This window comes from Rhineura floridana, chromosome 3 (genome assembly GCF_030035675.1).
Source record: "Rhineura floridana isolate rRhiFlo1 chromosome 3, rRhiFlo1.hap2, whole genome shotgun sequence".
NCBI lineage: Eukaryota > Metazoa > Chordata > Lepidosauria > Squamata > Rhineuridae > Rhineura > Rhineura floridana.
The window spans coordinates 155,220,869-155,238,600 of NC_084482.1; the positions used below are offsets into that span (position 1 = coordinate 155,220,869).

Genomic DNA, 17,732 nt, shown 5'->3' on the forward strand with positions numbered 1-17,732 from the left:
CTAAGAGGCTAGTAGTTTGCTGACTGCTGGGAGAAGGCTTCCCTTTCTCTGTAGCCACCTAGTATCCTAGCTAATAGTGTCATTGCAGGGTAATATTTTTTTCTGGCTTTTTATTTACAAGGCTGGATTACATTACCAAATTAATGTTTTTATTTTGTTTATGTTTGATTTTTTAGTTAAAAGAGAAATGAATTTTCAAAAGTATCAGTTCAGCTTGGCAAGAATCATCACTTACTCTGAAAAATACAATGTTTACTTTGTTCTGCAAAAAGATTTTTCAATTAAGGTAAAATAGTGTCCTGTCATCTTTGATATGGAGTGCTTTTCTTAAGAGAAAAGAAAGGATTTGTAAATTCTGGCAGTAAAATAAAAGGACTATGATCTGTTTTGGAAGATATGAGCAGCATGAGACAGTATGGGACTAACTATATGTCACATTCAAAGATGTATAACTGAGCCCAAACAAAATCTTTTAAAATAAAAAGCAGCTTTGGGAGAAGGGAGTTTTAAATGGAGAAGCACCAATGGGGCATTTACCCTTTCTTCATCTGCCCACTTTCCAGAATGGTGAGTGGGGAAAGGGTTGAATGTCCCACTTCCTTGTACAATATCTCTACTCTAAATTCTTCTCTTTCAAAGCAACTTTATGTATGTCATCAGTTAATGTAAATTGGAGATATATCTAACAGAGATCTTTGCAGGCTGTTTTTCAATTTGACCCCTGAAGAAACAATAATTGGCCAAAACACTTTGGGCTGTTACGAAAAAAAATCCTCATTTTTTTCATCACCTTGATATATCATCTCCTTTGGTTTAGGATGCCTTTGCATGTGACATATTATCCTAATGAAAACTGTTGAGTATGCTTGAGCTGCCCCTATTTACCAGACACTCCCAGTTCTTTAGTACCTATCCCTGGTTATTTATTTATTTTCTTTCTTTCTTTCTTTCTTTCTTTCTTTCTTTCTTTCTTTCTTTCTTTCTTTCTTTCTTTCTTTCTTTGAGGTTTATAGATGCTTTTTTAAAACAAAAAAACTGTGCATTGCTGCTCGAGTTGCCATTATTTAGGTTTCACTCTTTCTGGTTTTCTGCATCTTGGAGGTAGGCAGTTGCATTTTTTTAGGTCACTTGCATGTAAATACTTGTGAGTAAATGCTAAAGTTGCAGGGTGTGATGTTCCTGTATTAGTGTATATATGGTAAGTGCTGTTTGAATAGAAGATACATGGTAAGTGGAATGAAAGAGGAGGGGGGAGTAAATGGGCAGTAGAATGCTGGATGATTGGCTGAGTGTTTGGATGGCTGGAGAGTATAAATGGAAGGATGACAGTTAAATCTGGGTGGATGTTAGTGGGTTGTTTTGGTGGGTTTTTGAGAGGAGATTGTGTGGAGAGTTGGTGGATGTGAGGAGAGTGTGGAGTTCGGATTAATACTAAGACCAGTACCTCAGGGATAGATGAAACCATATGCCTAAGTGCCTTTATAAAGAAATCTTGTTATCTTTGTTATTTAATAAATATATTTGGTTTACCAAAGGCCTGATCCTTGGCTGGGGTTTCACAGACCAGAAGGGAGGGTAAGGTAAATACCAAGGCTGAAGGGAAACTGTAACAAATGGTGGCAGCGGTGAAGGGGATAATATAACACCACAAGTATTCAGAGCAAACCAGAATTATATATAAAGATCAAAGGGATTGGGGACAGCTTAAGCACTCAGTCACAGAGGTAACTTGATAGAGAGACTCAGGCAGAGTCTCTGGGAATACTGGTTATAGGACGTGACTGGTGGTGCTGCCTAGCAGGGGGATCTGTTGAGATCTGTGCTAGAGCGGGGAGAGAAACCATAAAAAAGGACAGTCTGGACTGGTGGAGTCCCTGGTGGTGCCTAGTGACAGGCAGTAACCACGAGCAGGAACCTGACAGGGAGAGCCAGGGAAGGGCGTCACACAGGGCATAGCACATTTACTAGAAGGTAAGTGTTACTGAACTCAGTGGATATTACGCATGAGGAAACATGCTTAGGATCACACTGTTGATTTTATTCTGTAACTGAAAGAACAAACATCCAACTCATTTACTTTTTTGAATCAATGCAGAGACACTATTATAAAGTAAAGAAATGCAGCAGACACAGAAGAGCCATTGCGGGGGTTCAGAGAGTGACCCTTGTGTGAGAACAGGAATGACATAGGTACACAGGAATATCCCTATTTTCATTTGTAAGAAGCTAGAAGCTGCAGTGTTGGTTTTCCCTCTTGTAACCCCAACAACATTTTTGTAGCAGTTACCTCATCCCTGAGCTGACTATTGTCCAGTTTGCTCATCACAGTAACCCAAACTGTGGCTTACTGTGAACAAGCAAGCATGCTGGTGCATGCTGCTCAAAATACAAAGTTTGAAAATATATATGTATCAGGACAAGAGTCATATTGTGTCAAAACTATATTGAATGTTGCTTACTTTCAATTGTGAGAAGGAACTGGTAAAAAATATATGATAAGCTGGGGACAAAGCCTAGGAGCGTCAATAACCTTTGATATTTGGGAGTATATATGGGTAGTGAGGCATATTTTTACATTATGCACTAGTATACAAGAAAAGTATACTTTTAAAGTAATAATGAGATGATACATGACACCAAAAAAAAGGTCCACAAAATTAATAGAAATTTGGACAGTAGATGCTGAAAATGTGAATTTAATGTATCATTATTTTTCATTCATGCTGGAAGTATGAGAAAGCAAATATATTTTGGATACAAACAAAAGAGGCAAAGGAAAGAATGCAACTACAAATAAATGAGAACCAACTTTGTTTTTACTGACATGTGAAGAAAGTGCCTGAACATCTGATAGTGTTAATATTATATATGATTGTTGCTGCCAGGCAACTGTTGAATGGGAATCAAAGTTGTATGAGTATGCCATTATGGCAAACTTTACTGCTTATATAATAGTTAAAGAAGATAGACGCATAATAAAAGTATGCAGAATTGGGAAACCTTTATTAGGTTTGGCATAATACAGCACATTCTTCAAAAGATATATTTATTTGGAATGTTGTAAAATACAAGATCTTTGATACATTGTTTTGACATCAGTGTTTGTTTTCTTAAGGTTTACAACAAAGACTATTATGAGATTTGCTCAGTAGAAAATCCAGGTTCAGGACGATTAACATTTATATCATTTAACCCAGTGAAAGATGAACTCATCAGCGGAGGAATCAAAGGAGTAAAGGTAAAGGATAATGTATCTCTGGGTGGTGCCCATGGATGCCAAGGGTGCCCCCAGAGCAATGCCAGGGCACCCACCAGACTAACATTTCCCTTCTTTGCCCAGTACCCGAATCATCTCTGTGACTGCTCTGATGCCTGCTTAGACATAGTTCCTGTCTACTGGGTCTATTCTGCCTGTGCCTACTCTTCTTCCATCCCAACTGGACAGACAGCAGCAGTGATTGGTGTTTTGATGAGTGGAAGAATAGAGGACGGAGCAAGCTGAGCCACGTTGATAGCCTCATGGTTAAACCATTGTATTGTACTGTAAACGTGGTTTCCTTTGTGCTTGATTTGTTTGGCAGATCGCTAAGATCTTCAGAGGAGGCATTGCTGGCTATATACCATGACCAGTTTCGTTTTGAAATCTAGGAAGCAAGAATACCTGCATACGTGCAATTCAGATGGCAGAAACAATAGTTACTTTTAAATAGTTGTTCTTAAATGACTGTTGAAAACACACCTTTTATTCCCTAGATTATAAAGTTTTACCACACTGTTCTGTTTCTGTTGATATTTGTATTAACTTTTATTGTTTCATTTTGTGATAGGCATTTATATTTTGGTTTTAACATCTTATGTAAACCATTTAGGTGTCATGTATATTAAGTGGTATAAAAGTATTACCAATAAATATAAAAGACGTGTGTGATATTAATGAAAGTGCATGTGTGTGAATGGATTGGGCTATGTGTAAGGTGTGTGTGAGAGAGAGGGGGGAGAGGGAGAGAGGGGGGAAGGGGGTTTGGAGGGTAATACTATGAGTTTTGAGGTGGGTAATCCCAAGGGATGTGTGTGTATGTCCATGTTTGGGTGGCAATATTGGGAGAGAAAGGGTGTGCATGTGTGTATGGTTGATGAACCTGAGAGAAGAAGGATGTGTATGGTTGATGATCCTCAGAGAAAGGATATGCGTGTGCATGGGTGATGATCCTGGGAAAGGGAGTGACTGTAGGGGCAGGGAAGATGAGTTGGTTTATGGAGGGGAATGAGTGGACTGAGAATAAATTAAACAGGAATTGATTTGGGTAATTCATTGGAGGGGGCTAGCCTCCCACCCCCATTACATCCATTTCATCAGGTTCATGATTCCAGGGCAGGTTACAGCACTGGAGACATTCAACCATAAAAACACATTAACAATTCAAAATAAGAATTTTTAAAAATCAGATAAAAGCATTCCAAAACAATCTTTAAAATATTGCGGACAGTATATTGATTCACAGCTGGTTAATTGTATCAATCCTATAAAGGCCTGGCCAAAGAGGCATTTGTTTTCCTGCAATAAGTTTGACATGTCATCAAATTAATGTGACTGGGAAGTTGCATGTTTGCAGGAACTGACCATGAAAATCAGGATTTATGAAAGCTTTTACCTTGTGAATCACTCACTGCAATCTAGATTTTATCAGTTATGTATGTATTTATTATTTCTTGAACACCTTTTGATCATGTCACTTGGTGGATGGCAGATGTGAATGTCATGCAAATACTAGGAGTTTCATCACATTCAGAGATATTAATTTCTGACCCACAAAAATATTATTTCTTTTTCCACTGATTTACTGATCTAGGCGAGTTCACCCCCTCTAGGTTGCACACCTTAACGTCGTAAGGGGGTTTCATAATGTTGAAGAAGCTGAGAGCAATGCCATCAGGAGTCTAGACCAAGACACTAGACTCCTAGCAGGGGCACCAAGGCAGAATGGTCAAAGACTAAGATGCATCCAAACTCAGAGGAAGGCAATGGTAGACCACCTCTGAATATCTCTTACCACAAAAACCCTATGAACAGATTATCCAAAGTGCAACATGAGATAGTGCTGGAAGATGAGACCCCCAGGTCAGAAGGCACTCGCCAAGCTACTGGGGAAGAACAAAGGGCAAGTATGAGTAGAGCTGTGACTAATGATGCAGCTGGGTGAAAGCCAAAAGGAAGCCCAGAGGCTGATGCGCACAGATGCGAAAGGAGAGTCCGGAGTTGGTCAATGCACACAATAGGAACATGGAATGTGAGAAGCATGAACCAGGGAAAGTGAACCAGGGAAGCATGAACCAGGGAAAAATTGTCAAGCAAGAAATGGAACGTATCAACATTACAATACTTGGCATGAGTGAATTAAAAGGGTCGGGAATGGGACATTTTCAGTCAGGCAACTACAAAATATTTTATGCAGGAAATGAGAAATCAAGAAGAAATGGGGTTGCTTTAATAATGAGAAGTGATGTAGCAAAAGCAATTAGGAGCTACAATGCAAGGTCTGAGTGAGTGAATTTATAGATTACAGCAAAGCCTTTGACTAGATCATGAAAAACTATGGAATGCTTTAAAAGAAATGGGGGTGCCACAGCATCTGATTGTTGATGCGCAACCTATACTCTGGACAAGAGGCTACTATAAGGACAGAATATGGAGAAACCGATTGGTTCCCCATCAGAAAGGGTGTGAGACGGGTGAATTTTATCACCCTGTTTATTTAATCTATACACAGAACATATCACACAGAAAGCAGGATTGGACCAAGATGAAGGAGGTGTGAAAATTGGAGGGAGAAATATCAATGATTGAAGATATGCGGATGATACCATATTCTTAGCAGAAACCAGTAATGATTTGAAACGAATGCTGATGAAAGTTAAAGAGAAAAGCACAAAAGGAGGACTACAGCTGAATGTCAAAAAGACTAAAGTAATGTCAACAGATTTATGCAACTTTAAAGTTGATAGTGAAGACATTGAACTGTCAAGGATTATCAATACCTTGGCACAGTCATTAACCAAAATGGAGACAATAGTCAAGAAATCAGAAGAAGGCTAGGACTGGGGAGGGCAGCTGTGAGAGAACAAGAAAAGGTCCCCAAATGCAAAGATATATCACTGAACACTAAAGTCAGGATCATTCAGACCATGGTATTTCTGATCTCTATGTATGGATGTGAAAGTTGGACAGTGAAAAAAGCGGGTAAGAGAAAAATCAACTCATTTGAAATGTGTTGGAGGAGAGCGTTGCGCATACCATGGACTGTGAAAAAGACAAATAATTGGGTGTTAGAACAAATTAAACCAGAACTGTCACTAGAAGCTAAAATGATGAAACTGAGGTTATCATACTTTGGACACATCATGAGAAGACATGATTCACTAGAAAAGACCATAATGCTGGAAAAAACAGAAGGGAGTAGAAAAAGAGGAAGACCAAACATGAGATGGATTGATTCCATAAAGGAAGCCACAGACCTGACTTTACAAGATCTGAACAGGGTGGTTCACAGCAGATGCTGTTGGAGATCGCTAATTCATAGGGTCGCCATAAGTCATAGTTGACTTGAAGGCACATAACAACAACAACAAAAGGCGAGTTCAAGTGAAGAAAAAAAATCCTTATTCTTATTTGGTATAGAAACCTATAAAACTATCAGTTTGGCTCCGTGATGAATATTTTGCCTACAAACAAATTGTTTGAGAATAGATTGATTTCTTTGCCTTCTTTAATTATATAATACATATAATTCCTAAAAAAGACATAATTTCATCTTTCTCATAAAAAATAAAATACTGTGCTTTTTGAAATGTAAATCTCTTGCCAAAAAGGTTTCAGCACAGCTCAACAATATGCATATTTACTTAGAAATAAATCCCATTGTGCTCTAGGAAAGATTCCATAGGACTGCAGTCTTAAACGTCTAAATTTCCAGCTGAAACTATGTTTTCCAACTTAGTTTATTTTAGTTAGTTTAGTTTATTTGTAAGCCGCCCTGAGTTCCAGTTTTAGAAAAAGGGCGGGGTAAAAATAAAGAGTAATAATAATAATAATAATAAGTTTATCATCTTTTCTCTTTTAGATTTGGAAATTTAAAGAAAAGAAGACCACAGTTCAAGCTAATCCGGTTCCAATGTACAATTACAGCCTTTTCCCCAGGTACATGAGTTTGTTTGAATTTTGAACTGAATATTTATACAAAATGGCCTTGTTCAAGTTGCCTGTATATCACTACCTTATTTCTTTGACATAACCCACCACAATTTCTGTATGTGACTGTGAGAAAAGATATCGTTCTTTCTAGTTTATGTTTATATGTTTTATATTTTTATAGGTTCTTAATGATGTGTACTTGTTTTTATCTGGAAGCCGCCCTGAGTTCCAGTTTGGAAAAAGGGCAGGGTATAAATAAAGATAATAATAATAATAATAATAATAATAATAATAATAATAATAATAATAGTTCTTATTTGAGTTTTCCTGTGCTCATGGAGCTGGAGCCAAAACTTCATCACCCCCATAAAAGAGAAGCGGTATCAGCAGACTGGAGTAACCCAAGGTTTTCAGATATGCAAATATTTAAAAAAAACATTAAGAGCCACCCCTGCCCCATAGTTCCTAGTTCATACTGAGAAGCTATTTTCAAATGTCCTCAGGGGCAAAAGTAAAAGTTGCCAATAGACATTCATGGAGAAATCAAAGATTTTAATTTAGCTCAATCTGGCACAAGTGTGCCCACGCCATCTTCCCAAAACCAAACAAAACCAAACAAAAATACTCAAAGTGGGAAAAAAAACCCAAGAGCAAAAGTCCAATCATGAATGTTGTGCATGTTTACAGAAATTTTGTTTTAGCTCACAGCTTTGCAAATAGAATGAAAAATTTACTTGGGACACTCAGCTGTGCTCCACCAGGCTACACCAGCAGAAGCCCCTCATCCTGGCTCAGCCATGGCAGAGCCAGGACCTCACTGGTTCAGCTGGGGATCTGCCAGAGAAATCCAGTCTGGCAGAAGGGGAGCCATCATAGACTGGCTTAACCCCAAAAAAGGGAGGGTTCCGGGGGCATGTCAGAGGAGGGGCCGGGGGGGGGGACTTAGGCAACATCCAACCCGTTTTGGGAGCACTCGTGCAGGTCCAAATCCAGGCCAAAGTTATACTGGGAAAAAGGTTGGTCTAAGAAAATACTTGCTATGGAAGTCTATGGAGAGTACTTCTGGGGTATTCATGAGGGTCAGCTTTTGCTTTTCCATCCCTGTGAGCACCTCCCAGCTGAGTTGGTATTTAGCTAGCCTGGAGGCTCCCAAATGGCAATTGGATGCTGCAGAGTTTCCAGCTGGCTCTTCTTCCACTGGTACTTGTTCCACCAGCTTCCCGTGAATTGGATTGCTCTGCCTGACATCAATCCCAGGAGTAAGTCCCATTCTTCTGGGTAGACTAGTATAGGATTGCACTATGACACACTCAGTAATTCAAGAAAGCTCAAACTGCATGTGATGTCGGCAAGCCATTTTGTTTTAACTCTGGTCTGCCCCAGTCATGTATAACCTAGGATGAGAGGGCCTGATTTTTAAAGTGACAAATGGTTAATGGGGCTAAACTCTTCCCCAGAATTGCAGCTGAGTTCAGTCTGCCACTGCCAGTACAAACCTCACCAGGGAGTGATCCATTCATGACAATGCGATATTTTTCACACACACTGGGTGTGACTTTTTACTGGTTTACTGGGTCACACTTTTTACTGGGTTACTCCCAGTCCTCTCTGTCCCAAAGCCCAGATCAAGGGTATGGTCTGCAATTGGTGTTGGATCCATGATGTACTGAAACATCCCCATGGTGGTGATGAAGTCCTGAGCTGGACCAGCCAAAGCAGCTTCAGTGTGGATATAGAAGTTCTTCAGCGTCTCCAATTCCCTGCTTTTGTTTGTCTTTTCTCCTATGTAAGGCAGGGGTGGGCAAAATTGTCCCCAGGGCTGTATGCAGCCCTCAGCCTAATTTTATGCAGGTGATAAGGAGGAGAAAAGGAAGCACGAGAGACAAAGGGGTTGTAGAAAGAAAGGGGGATGTCTGCCCACTTTTTGCTCTGGCATCGCCCACCACTGGCTCTGGCCCCACCTACTGCTGGCATGATTACTTCCAAGGGAATGCAGCCCTTGAAAAATGGAAATGGACTGCGTTCAAGTGGATTCCAACTTATGGCGACCCTATGAATAGGGTTTTCATGGTAAGTGGTATTCAGAGGTGGTTTACCATTGCCTTCCTCTGAGGCTGAGAGGCAGTGACTGGCCCAAGGTCACCCGGTGAGCTTCATGGATTCAAACCCTTGTCTCCTAGGTCATAGTCCGACACTCTAACCACTACACCACACTGGCTGTCTTCGTTGTACCTTAACCACTACACCACGCAGCCCTTAGACCACCCTTAATCTAAGAAATCACCTGCCACCTACTGTTTGGAGAATATAGGTGGTGATATTCACCTTACAAAGTGACAATTTTAACATGGTATTAATAGTAGATGTAAAGCGTTCGGAGATACTACAAATTTAATGTTTGTATACATTATATGATGTTGCACCATATTTAACTGAAAACAACTGTTTTTTCCTGAATTTTCCATAAGTACAGTGTACTGCTACCTGATGCTGTTACATGGCCAAAAATAGTATTACTGAATAACAACACATTGGCCAGAATCTACCTTTGCACAAGTTGACTTCCACTCATGGCATCCTAGTGGTTCTTCAAGAGGATGAAGCATGTAGTGTTGGGGCCCAGGGAAGGGTCTTTTCTGTGGTTGCTGTGCATCTGTGGAATTCCCTCCCTGCTGAGATGCATCTGGTCTCTTCATTATACTCTTTTAGGAAACAGGTTGATCCACCTCTTTTTGCAGGCTTTTGTAGGAAGGGTGTGATGAAACTGTTAGTTGATTTTTTACAGCCAGATTTTTTATGGAATTGATGAACAATTTAATGCTACCTTTTTATTTCTTTTCTCTGTATCAAAGTTATAAAATAATTTTTAAATATATATTTAATTTCTATTGTGTTACATTGTCTTATATTTTTATTGATGTAAACTGCTGTGGGGCCTATTGGTGAAAGGCAGTGTACACAATTCTTAAGCATGCTGTGCATATAGCTGTGCATGTTACATCCTTGCAATTTAGCAGTTGCCCATGGCTTGGATCCAGAGTTCTCATGAGTAGAACTCTTCATGGAATGCTCCAAATGGAGGAAGGGAGGAGGCAATTTTTGCTGGTTCCTCTTTCCTTTTATGCTCTGGAGGGTTGGGAAAGTAGTACTGCTGATGGAAGGAGGAATCAGTGCAAATTTTGTTCCTCCTCCTTCCTTCAGTGGGAGTTCCATTGGATCTCAGTTCCTTCCACAAACAGAAAAAGCACTTCCATTTGTGGAAGTGACACTCTAGATCAGCCTTTCCCAACCAGTGTGCCTCCAGATGTTGTTGGACTACAACTCCTATCTTCCTGACCATTGGCAATGCTAGCTGAGGCTGATGGGAGTTGTGGTCCAACAACATCTGGAGGCACACTGGTTGGGAAAGGCTGCTCTAGATCTTATTCAGTGACAATTATATAAAAACATCTGGTTCTAGCCGCTTTTCTATTTTTATCAGAATGAAAGATTTTTCACAGGATTTTCACACTGCTCTGTTTTAATAATTTTTAAAAATACAGTACAGAATATCCACATATGGGGAAAAAGTGGTGCACAAATATGGATTTTGATGTAATTATGCAAAGATACTACTGCTTTTCTGAAGGCCACTTCTTCTGCTACGACATCAGTGGGAATATGCTGTTTGAGATACCAAATGCACATCAGAGTGAAATTATCTCTTGCGTCTACTCATCTGACGTTAACATTTTGGTTACTTCCTCCAAAGGCAGTGAAAGTAAGTTGACCCAGAGAAGCAGCAAATAATCTGATATCTTTATACTTATCTCTGTTATCTTTTCAGTGCCTATTGAAGACTTTCCTCTCTCAACAAGCCTTTTCAAGTAGAGACCTTATCCCAGTCTGTGTCTGTGCTGGAATTGTTTTTTAGTATGTTTTTAAAGTTGTTTTTAAATATTTTTAAGATGTTTTGTTTTATTATGTTCTTAAATATGTTTTGTTTTAATATGTTTTAAAGTATTTTAGTTTTAAGATGTTTTAAAGTGCTTTTAGTGTTTTTGTCTGTCGTCCTGGGCGTCTTGTGGGAGGAAGGGTGGGATATAAATTTAATAAATAAATAATAAAATCTTGTTTTATAGCACATTTTATTTCTGTTGAGTAAAAATGTAAGTATATTCAGTGTAGTGCTATACAACTTGTTCCATCAGCACAAGGATTCCTTCTCATGCAGTAGAATGTTCTGTTCCTGTCCTTCCCCTAAATCTGTTCTGGAGCTTTGCCCAACCCTCTGGATCTGATATTGGATTGGCACAGGGCACATGCAGGGGGAGAACAGTGGAATATCTGGTTGCACCAGTGCTAATCTTTGCACTACCACCATTGTTTAGTTGAATACCGCCCCAAAGGTTTAAAACCAAGAGTCTTCCATCACTGTTAGTTTAAATACTAAGGTTACAGGGATATTTATTTACCGTATATTCCGGCGTATAAGACGACTGGGCGTATAAGACGACCCCCAACTTTTCCAGTTAAAATATAGAGTTTGGGATATACTCGCCGTATAAGACTACCCCTGCTTATGACATGCAGGTACTTAGCAGGAAAACTGTCACTTATAAACTTATAAATATTAATATTTGGATTGTCCAGTTGTTTTGTTTTTGTGCCTAGGAATTACCACCAAAAACTGGGGAAAGATGTGAGAAATCTTTTTTTTAAAAGCAACATTAAATGCCTAGACTCTAGTTTCCAACACTATGGAGTATTTATTGATTGATTAAGAGAATTTATATCCTGCCCTTTTGCTGTTAAAAACAGAGCTCAGCACAGCTTACAAATATAGTAAAAACGATAAAAAAATAAACAATCAGAGAAAAACAAGCCAAAATGTTAGGAAAAGGAGTCTTTCACACCACATGCTCAGTTCTAAATACTGTTGCAGCAAGTTTTACAAGTTCCTCCAGTATTCCACTGGTGCAGGCACTCAGACATTCAAAGTACTGTATGTTGCTTAGGTTTTATAAAAGCAGAGCTTTGCTTAACTCAAAATTTCTTCTCCCTTTGATAACCACATCTACACAGGTTCCACCTCCATACTCAAAACAAAACTGAGCCTGGAAGTGTACAACAACCCCACACATACCTTGCTAATTCGATTATCAATGCCAGGATGTCTGTCTTATCAACTACTCTCCTGCTCCCCCCCCCACACACACACACCGGGCATCATGAAAGACCCAGTCCTGGGCTCAGAAAGAAAATAAATATCTGGTCCTCTTCAAAGTATTGATAAGCCTCTTGTTTTAATTGAAATAATAATTATAAATTCTTGTTCTTATCACTAATGGGAGTTAATTATCTTGCATATGCTGCTGTTGCTTCTATGGCTGTAATGGAGTGAGGTTAAAGATAAGTGAAATGCAAATAGGAAAAAAAATACAGAAGGCAGTAACACTTTCCTAAATGTAATACCATACCAACCACAACAAGATTCCTATAAGGCAAAAAACTAAGCATCTCACAACCAGTCAGGATTCCTAACCAAAAACCAAAAATATGATAAATGAAGAAATATTTATATAAGCATAACTATCAAATATATTTATTATTTACACAAACTGTAAAGATATTTATAGTGCAATCCTAAATTTATTTATTCAGAAGCAAGTCCCAGCGTATTCAATGGGGCTTACTCAAACAGGGACAGAAATGCAACCTCAAGTGATAAGCAACTTCATTCACACAACCCAAAATTCCGAATCATGCCACTTTACACTGTTTTGCAACTGTTTATACTTGTTTTTATGGTTATTGGATTTTAAATGGCTTTATTTCTTCTTGTGAGCTGCCTTGGTTTCCAACCCTACCTCACAGGGGTGTTGGAAAGACTCCATACACACACGCACACACTGCAGATGTATAAATACATACAGCCCATATAATAGTTTATTGTCAAACCAATTGGTCATTGCAGAAAAATCAGTATTAGTTTTTTAAAAATCAGTATTAGTTTCCTACAGAATAAAAACTGCAATACCTAAGTAAGCCCTGCCTACTTGCTTTAAAATAGGACTGGGGGGGGGGCAGAAAGAGAACACAAACACAATTCTTTTTTACATTCACTCCAAAGTCCCATTGATTTTCAGCACATTCATAATCATGTCTACTCAAAAGTAATTCCTACTGAATTCAATAGGATTTACTCTGGACATAGGGATTAGCACTGTTTTTACCCCCAAAAGCAACTGTTGGGAAGGTTTTCAAAACACTGCCCAGGATCTGACTCCTACACACAACAGGGGGAAAAACGGAAATGTATATACCTACCCAATTTATGAGATTTTCAGATAAACAGGAGGGGAAACCACCATTTTCTGGCCTTGCAATGAGGTTTTGCAGACACTGCCACCAAACAAACACTTCACTGATTGGCTGAAATCCTGAACGGGCGGGGTTAAAGCTACGAAGTGCTATACAGTAGTTTAAAAAAAGATTTAACCGGGGGGGGTGCCTGACGTTTTTATATATATCTCGAGAACCGCACCACCTAGAAACTTAATTTTTTTTTTTAATGAAAGCTGAGAATCCGGGCCACCTAAGGGGCTAGCCGGGTGCCGGGTGGCATGCTTAGAATCCGGGTAAAACCCGGCTATCCGGGCAATATGGCAACCCTAATAAGATGACACCCGGCGTATAAGACGACCCCCGACTTTGGAGAAGATTTTCCAGGGTTAAAAAGTCGTCTTATACACCGGAATATACGGTATTTAAAATATTTCTAGCCAACCCATTATCATCACTTATTTCAGGTGGGGTACATATCATGAAATCATAAACTTAAACTTTGTCAATCAAATATAATACACAATTCAAAGAAAGGAACTAAAATACCATAGTGTGTGTAAGAGCGGACTTAATACTTCCAGTGTGGAGCTACTAAATGAAAAACCAGCAAGAGCCTGACCAAATAAATACATTTTCAGTTGGCACCAACTGTACTTCTGAGAGGAGGGAATTCCACACATAAGATGCTACCACATGGAAGACCCTTTTCTGTGTCACATTATAGTGAACTTCACTCAGCAACAGAATGCCAAGAAGGGCCTCCTGTGACAAACTCAGTGCATAGGTAGGCTGATACAGGATTGTATTGGTGCTCCTTGAATTAAAATAATACCTGTTAAGTATTACTTTATGCACCTATCTATTTAAACATTTATATCCTGCCTTTCCTTCAAAGTGCTCAAGGCAGCTACCAATAAAGATAAAATAAGTTAACATTTAAAAATCTCTTACAATTAAACATTAAAACAGCAGTAAGAAATAAGGAAGTGTATAATGATGAACAAACCTAAAAGTGGAAAACTAAACAAGGTTCAATGTGCTCTGGGCTATCTCCACATGCAATTATCAGATTTGGCTGATTGTACAAAAACAACTAAAATAGATGCACCTTTAGAAGAATAGATAGACCTTGACCTCATCCTGATTCCAGTGAGGACACTGTGACACTTGCCAATGCAGAAAAATTGCCTCCTAGGTGCTCTTACTACTCTGCTAACCCTGTGAAATGTATAGTTTGGTTGGAGAAAACTGTTCTTTCAGTCCAAGCTTTCAGTTTTGATGTAGTTATTCCAATGATGAGGCAGTCAGTCATGGAAGTATTGATTCTATTTCATAAAAGCAAAACAAGAATTATGGAGTTCATGAGTCACAAGATAGCCATTAACTCTTAAAAGGAATATTTAGTACCAAATCAATAGTGGATTTATGGCTGGGCCATTATTGTTCTTTGGATTTTTAAAAAGAACTGTCTGCTGCATAGCTGACATGAACCTTCTGCAGCAAGCACACATTGAGGCCTCAGGTTTGGGGGCAACTGTCAGCAGTATTTCATACTGGATGGTTGCAGATAGCATTATTTGATGCTGTGACATGGATTAGGGGAAGATCTTGCAATGGTAAAGCCAGTTCGACTAGATGACACTCAGATCTCTGCCACCTCTAGTGTTCTGTGACATAGCATTGTGCTTGTTAAAATATTGGAGAGTAGTTTGCAGATTAAGAGTTGGATCCAAAGTCTTTGTACTATGAACAGAAAGAGTTACCATTAAGGAAATGGAAAAATGGGGGTCACTTTCTCGTGTTGCTGGAGAAACTCAACAGCTTAAGTTACAGCACCACCATGTGGTCATAGGCAGGAAAGACGAGTTGAGGGAAGTAGGTTGCTCCCAGCATTCCTCAGTTCGCTTTCCTGTCTCCATCAACGTGATCACTTCCTGTATCTGCTCCCACCTTTCTCCTCAGGCCTTACTCTGTTTTCCTTGACTCTTAACTCTTTTACCCTCTGTTTATTTGCCTTTCCAGGTCCTTCGCTGTTTCTTCAAAAAAACCGAACTCCTCTTTTCCTTTCTCCTTTCTTTCTGGCTTTGTCACTTTGATGCAGGGAAAAAACTAATTGTTCATAGGCATCCAGAGCTGTTTTTTCTTCTGTGGCTGGTCCAACGTACCTCCTTATTGGGTGTGCGTGTTGCACCATTTGCAGCTTCCCTTGGCTGTGTTTGCACTACTCGGAGCCACCATTATGACGTGCAGTATCTCTTCTCCATCCGTTTCTCCTAGTGCTAGAGTTTCTGCAACCCGTAAGGCAAAGCAGAAAAGCCACCATTTAGACCCCCTCCAGTTGGTGACAAGTCTCTTGGATACAAAAGGGTGCGCTTTGTGGAGGAGACAGACCTCATGTCAGCCTGCTCCTCAGAACAGCAAGTAGACTTCTGCGGTTTTCAGCCTTTGGACCAGGAGGGGGATGTTTACCTAACCCACCACCATGGTGACCTGGGGAGCCAAGGAACTTTGCATGGGCTGTTTCCACATGTTCCTCAGGGGAAGAAGACTTCACTGGTTTTAATGACTCTCCCCCTTTAACCCAGCAAACTGCCTCTGCCTTGTGCCATGACAGACAGTCCGAAGCTCATATCTCCAATCAGGAGTTTCTTCTCAGACCAGAGGTTGTTGGACAGATTAGAGAGGTGCTAGTGGGGCTGTTCTCTATGGAACTAAAATCCTCCCACTGCCACTGAAGCTAATTCTAATGCGCCTTCCACCTCTCAGGGCAGACCAGCCAGACACTCCTTGTCACAGCATAGGAGCTCTGCTTAGGGTCAGCATGCCTCTAGCAGGAGCCAAGCAATCAGACCTGATTCCCCTAACCCCTTCACTTTTACTGAGGGACTTGGGGAATACCTCTTCTAGGTGATATCTTGCCACCTGTCCTCTCAACACAGACCCACTTGACATTCTTCTTAGCCGTGAGTTGGAAGAGGGAGAATGGAGTGAAGGTTCCTTTGGGGATGAACAGACTCCCATCACCTGTTTCATGAATCTTACTTTGTGTCTTTGCTGAATAGAGTTCTAGCCATCTTGGAGCTTAACCCTTTGCCTTCTGAGCCTCCTCCAGCCCAGTCTAAAGGCACTGCGGTTCTGCCTGAACCAAAGTCTTCCATCAGACACATTCCAGTGCTGGGTCCCTTTAAGACCCTCACCAAATCTGAATGGGATGTTCCTCTCCAGTTCAAAAAAACAATGGCTTTACTAATAAACTGTATAACCTAGATTCTGATTTTACAGATCTGCTCAAGACTCTGGCCATTAACCATCCAGTATCTGATCTCATGGCCAAAATATTTTGCCTAAAGATGGAGATGCCCAGTTTAAGGATTCAAATGACAGGTGACTGGATTATGCCATTTGGAGAGCTCACGAAGCTGCCGTCTTGGCTTCTTGCTCTGCCTCTGTGTTTACCAAGGCAGCCCTTATCTGGCTAGATGAATTGATTGATAATCTTAATCAGGACCTTGACCACCTGTGCAAGTCTTTTCTGAAGTTCTGTAGAGCCACAGCCTAGGTGGCAGATGTTACCTTAGATGCTACGCAATTCACAGCTCGTTTTCTTGTCACTGAAGTGATCACCAGGAGGACCTTATGGCTAAAGCACTGGGATGCAGATACTTCCTCTAGAGTTAATCTTTCTATGGCACCTTACGGGGGGGCAACTCTTTGGAGAAGAGGCACTGAAAGATGTATTAGTGGAATCCCGAGAGAAGAGAAAGGTCTTAATATCATCTCACAGAGATGATAAGCATTTCCCACACTGATACTCCCCTTACCAGACAAACCAATCATTTCGTGGATCATGTCAGCATTCATGATTCAAGGATACTAGACCCTTTAGGGGCAACTGGAACAAATTCCAGTTCTCCTCAAGATATTCCCAATGTCATGGGCCCTGGTAAGAACAACATGCCCCAATGGCTCCACTGAGGCTCAGCTCTTGGGTGCTTGCACACTCCCAAAAGTGACACTCGGTTCACGCAAGTAGGGTGCCTGCCCAACCTTACTTAAGCCAGGTGAGGGGGCGTGTCTAGTTGCTGTGACAACATTTTAGTGCAGTGTAGTCGTTTATAGTCTAGGCTACTAATGATGCTGAATCCTGTGTAATCTGTAAGTTGACTTGCCAAAAACCAAAATCTTGTAATGGGTTTATTAATAGAAGAAAAGCACA

At 40.1% G+C, this 17,732-nt stretch overlaps 1 protein-coding gene across 1 annotated transcript in view; it reads left to right on the forward strand.

Moving 5' to 3' along the window:
- LOC133380669 (uncharacterized) overlaps nucleotides 1-17,732 on the forward strand; it is a 167,624-nt gene that overhangs the window by 7,693 nt on the left and 142,199 nt on the right. Inside the window, exons 5-8 of the mRNA XM_061618400.1 lie at nucleotides 177-286; nucleotides 3,116-3,238; nucleotides 7,119-7,195; nucleotides 10,732-10,949. Of these exons, the coding sequence (XP_061474384.1) occupies nucleotides 177-286; nucleotides 3,116-3,238; nucleotides 7,119-7,195; nucleotides 10,732-10,949 (528 nt within the window). The remainder of the gene's footprint in view (nucleotides 1-176; nucleotides 287-3,115; nucleotides 3,239-7,118; nucleotides 7,196-10,731; nucleotides 10,950-17,732) is intronic.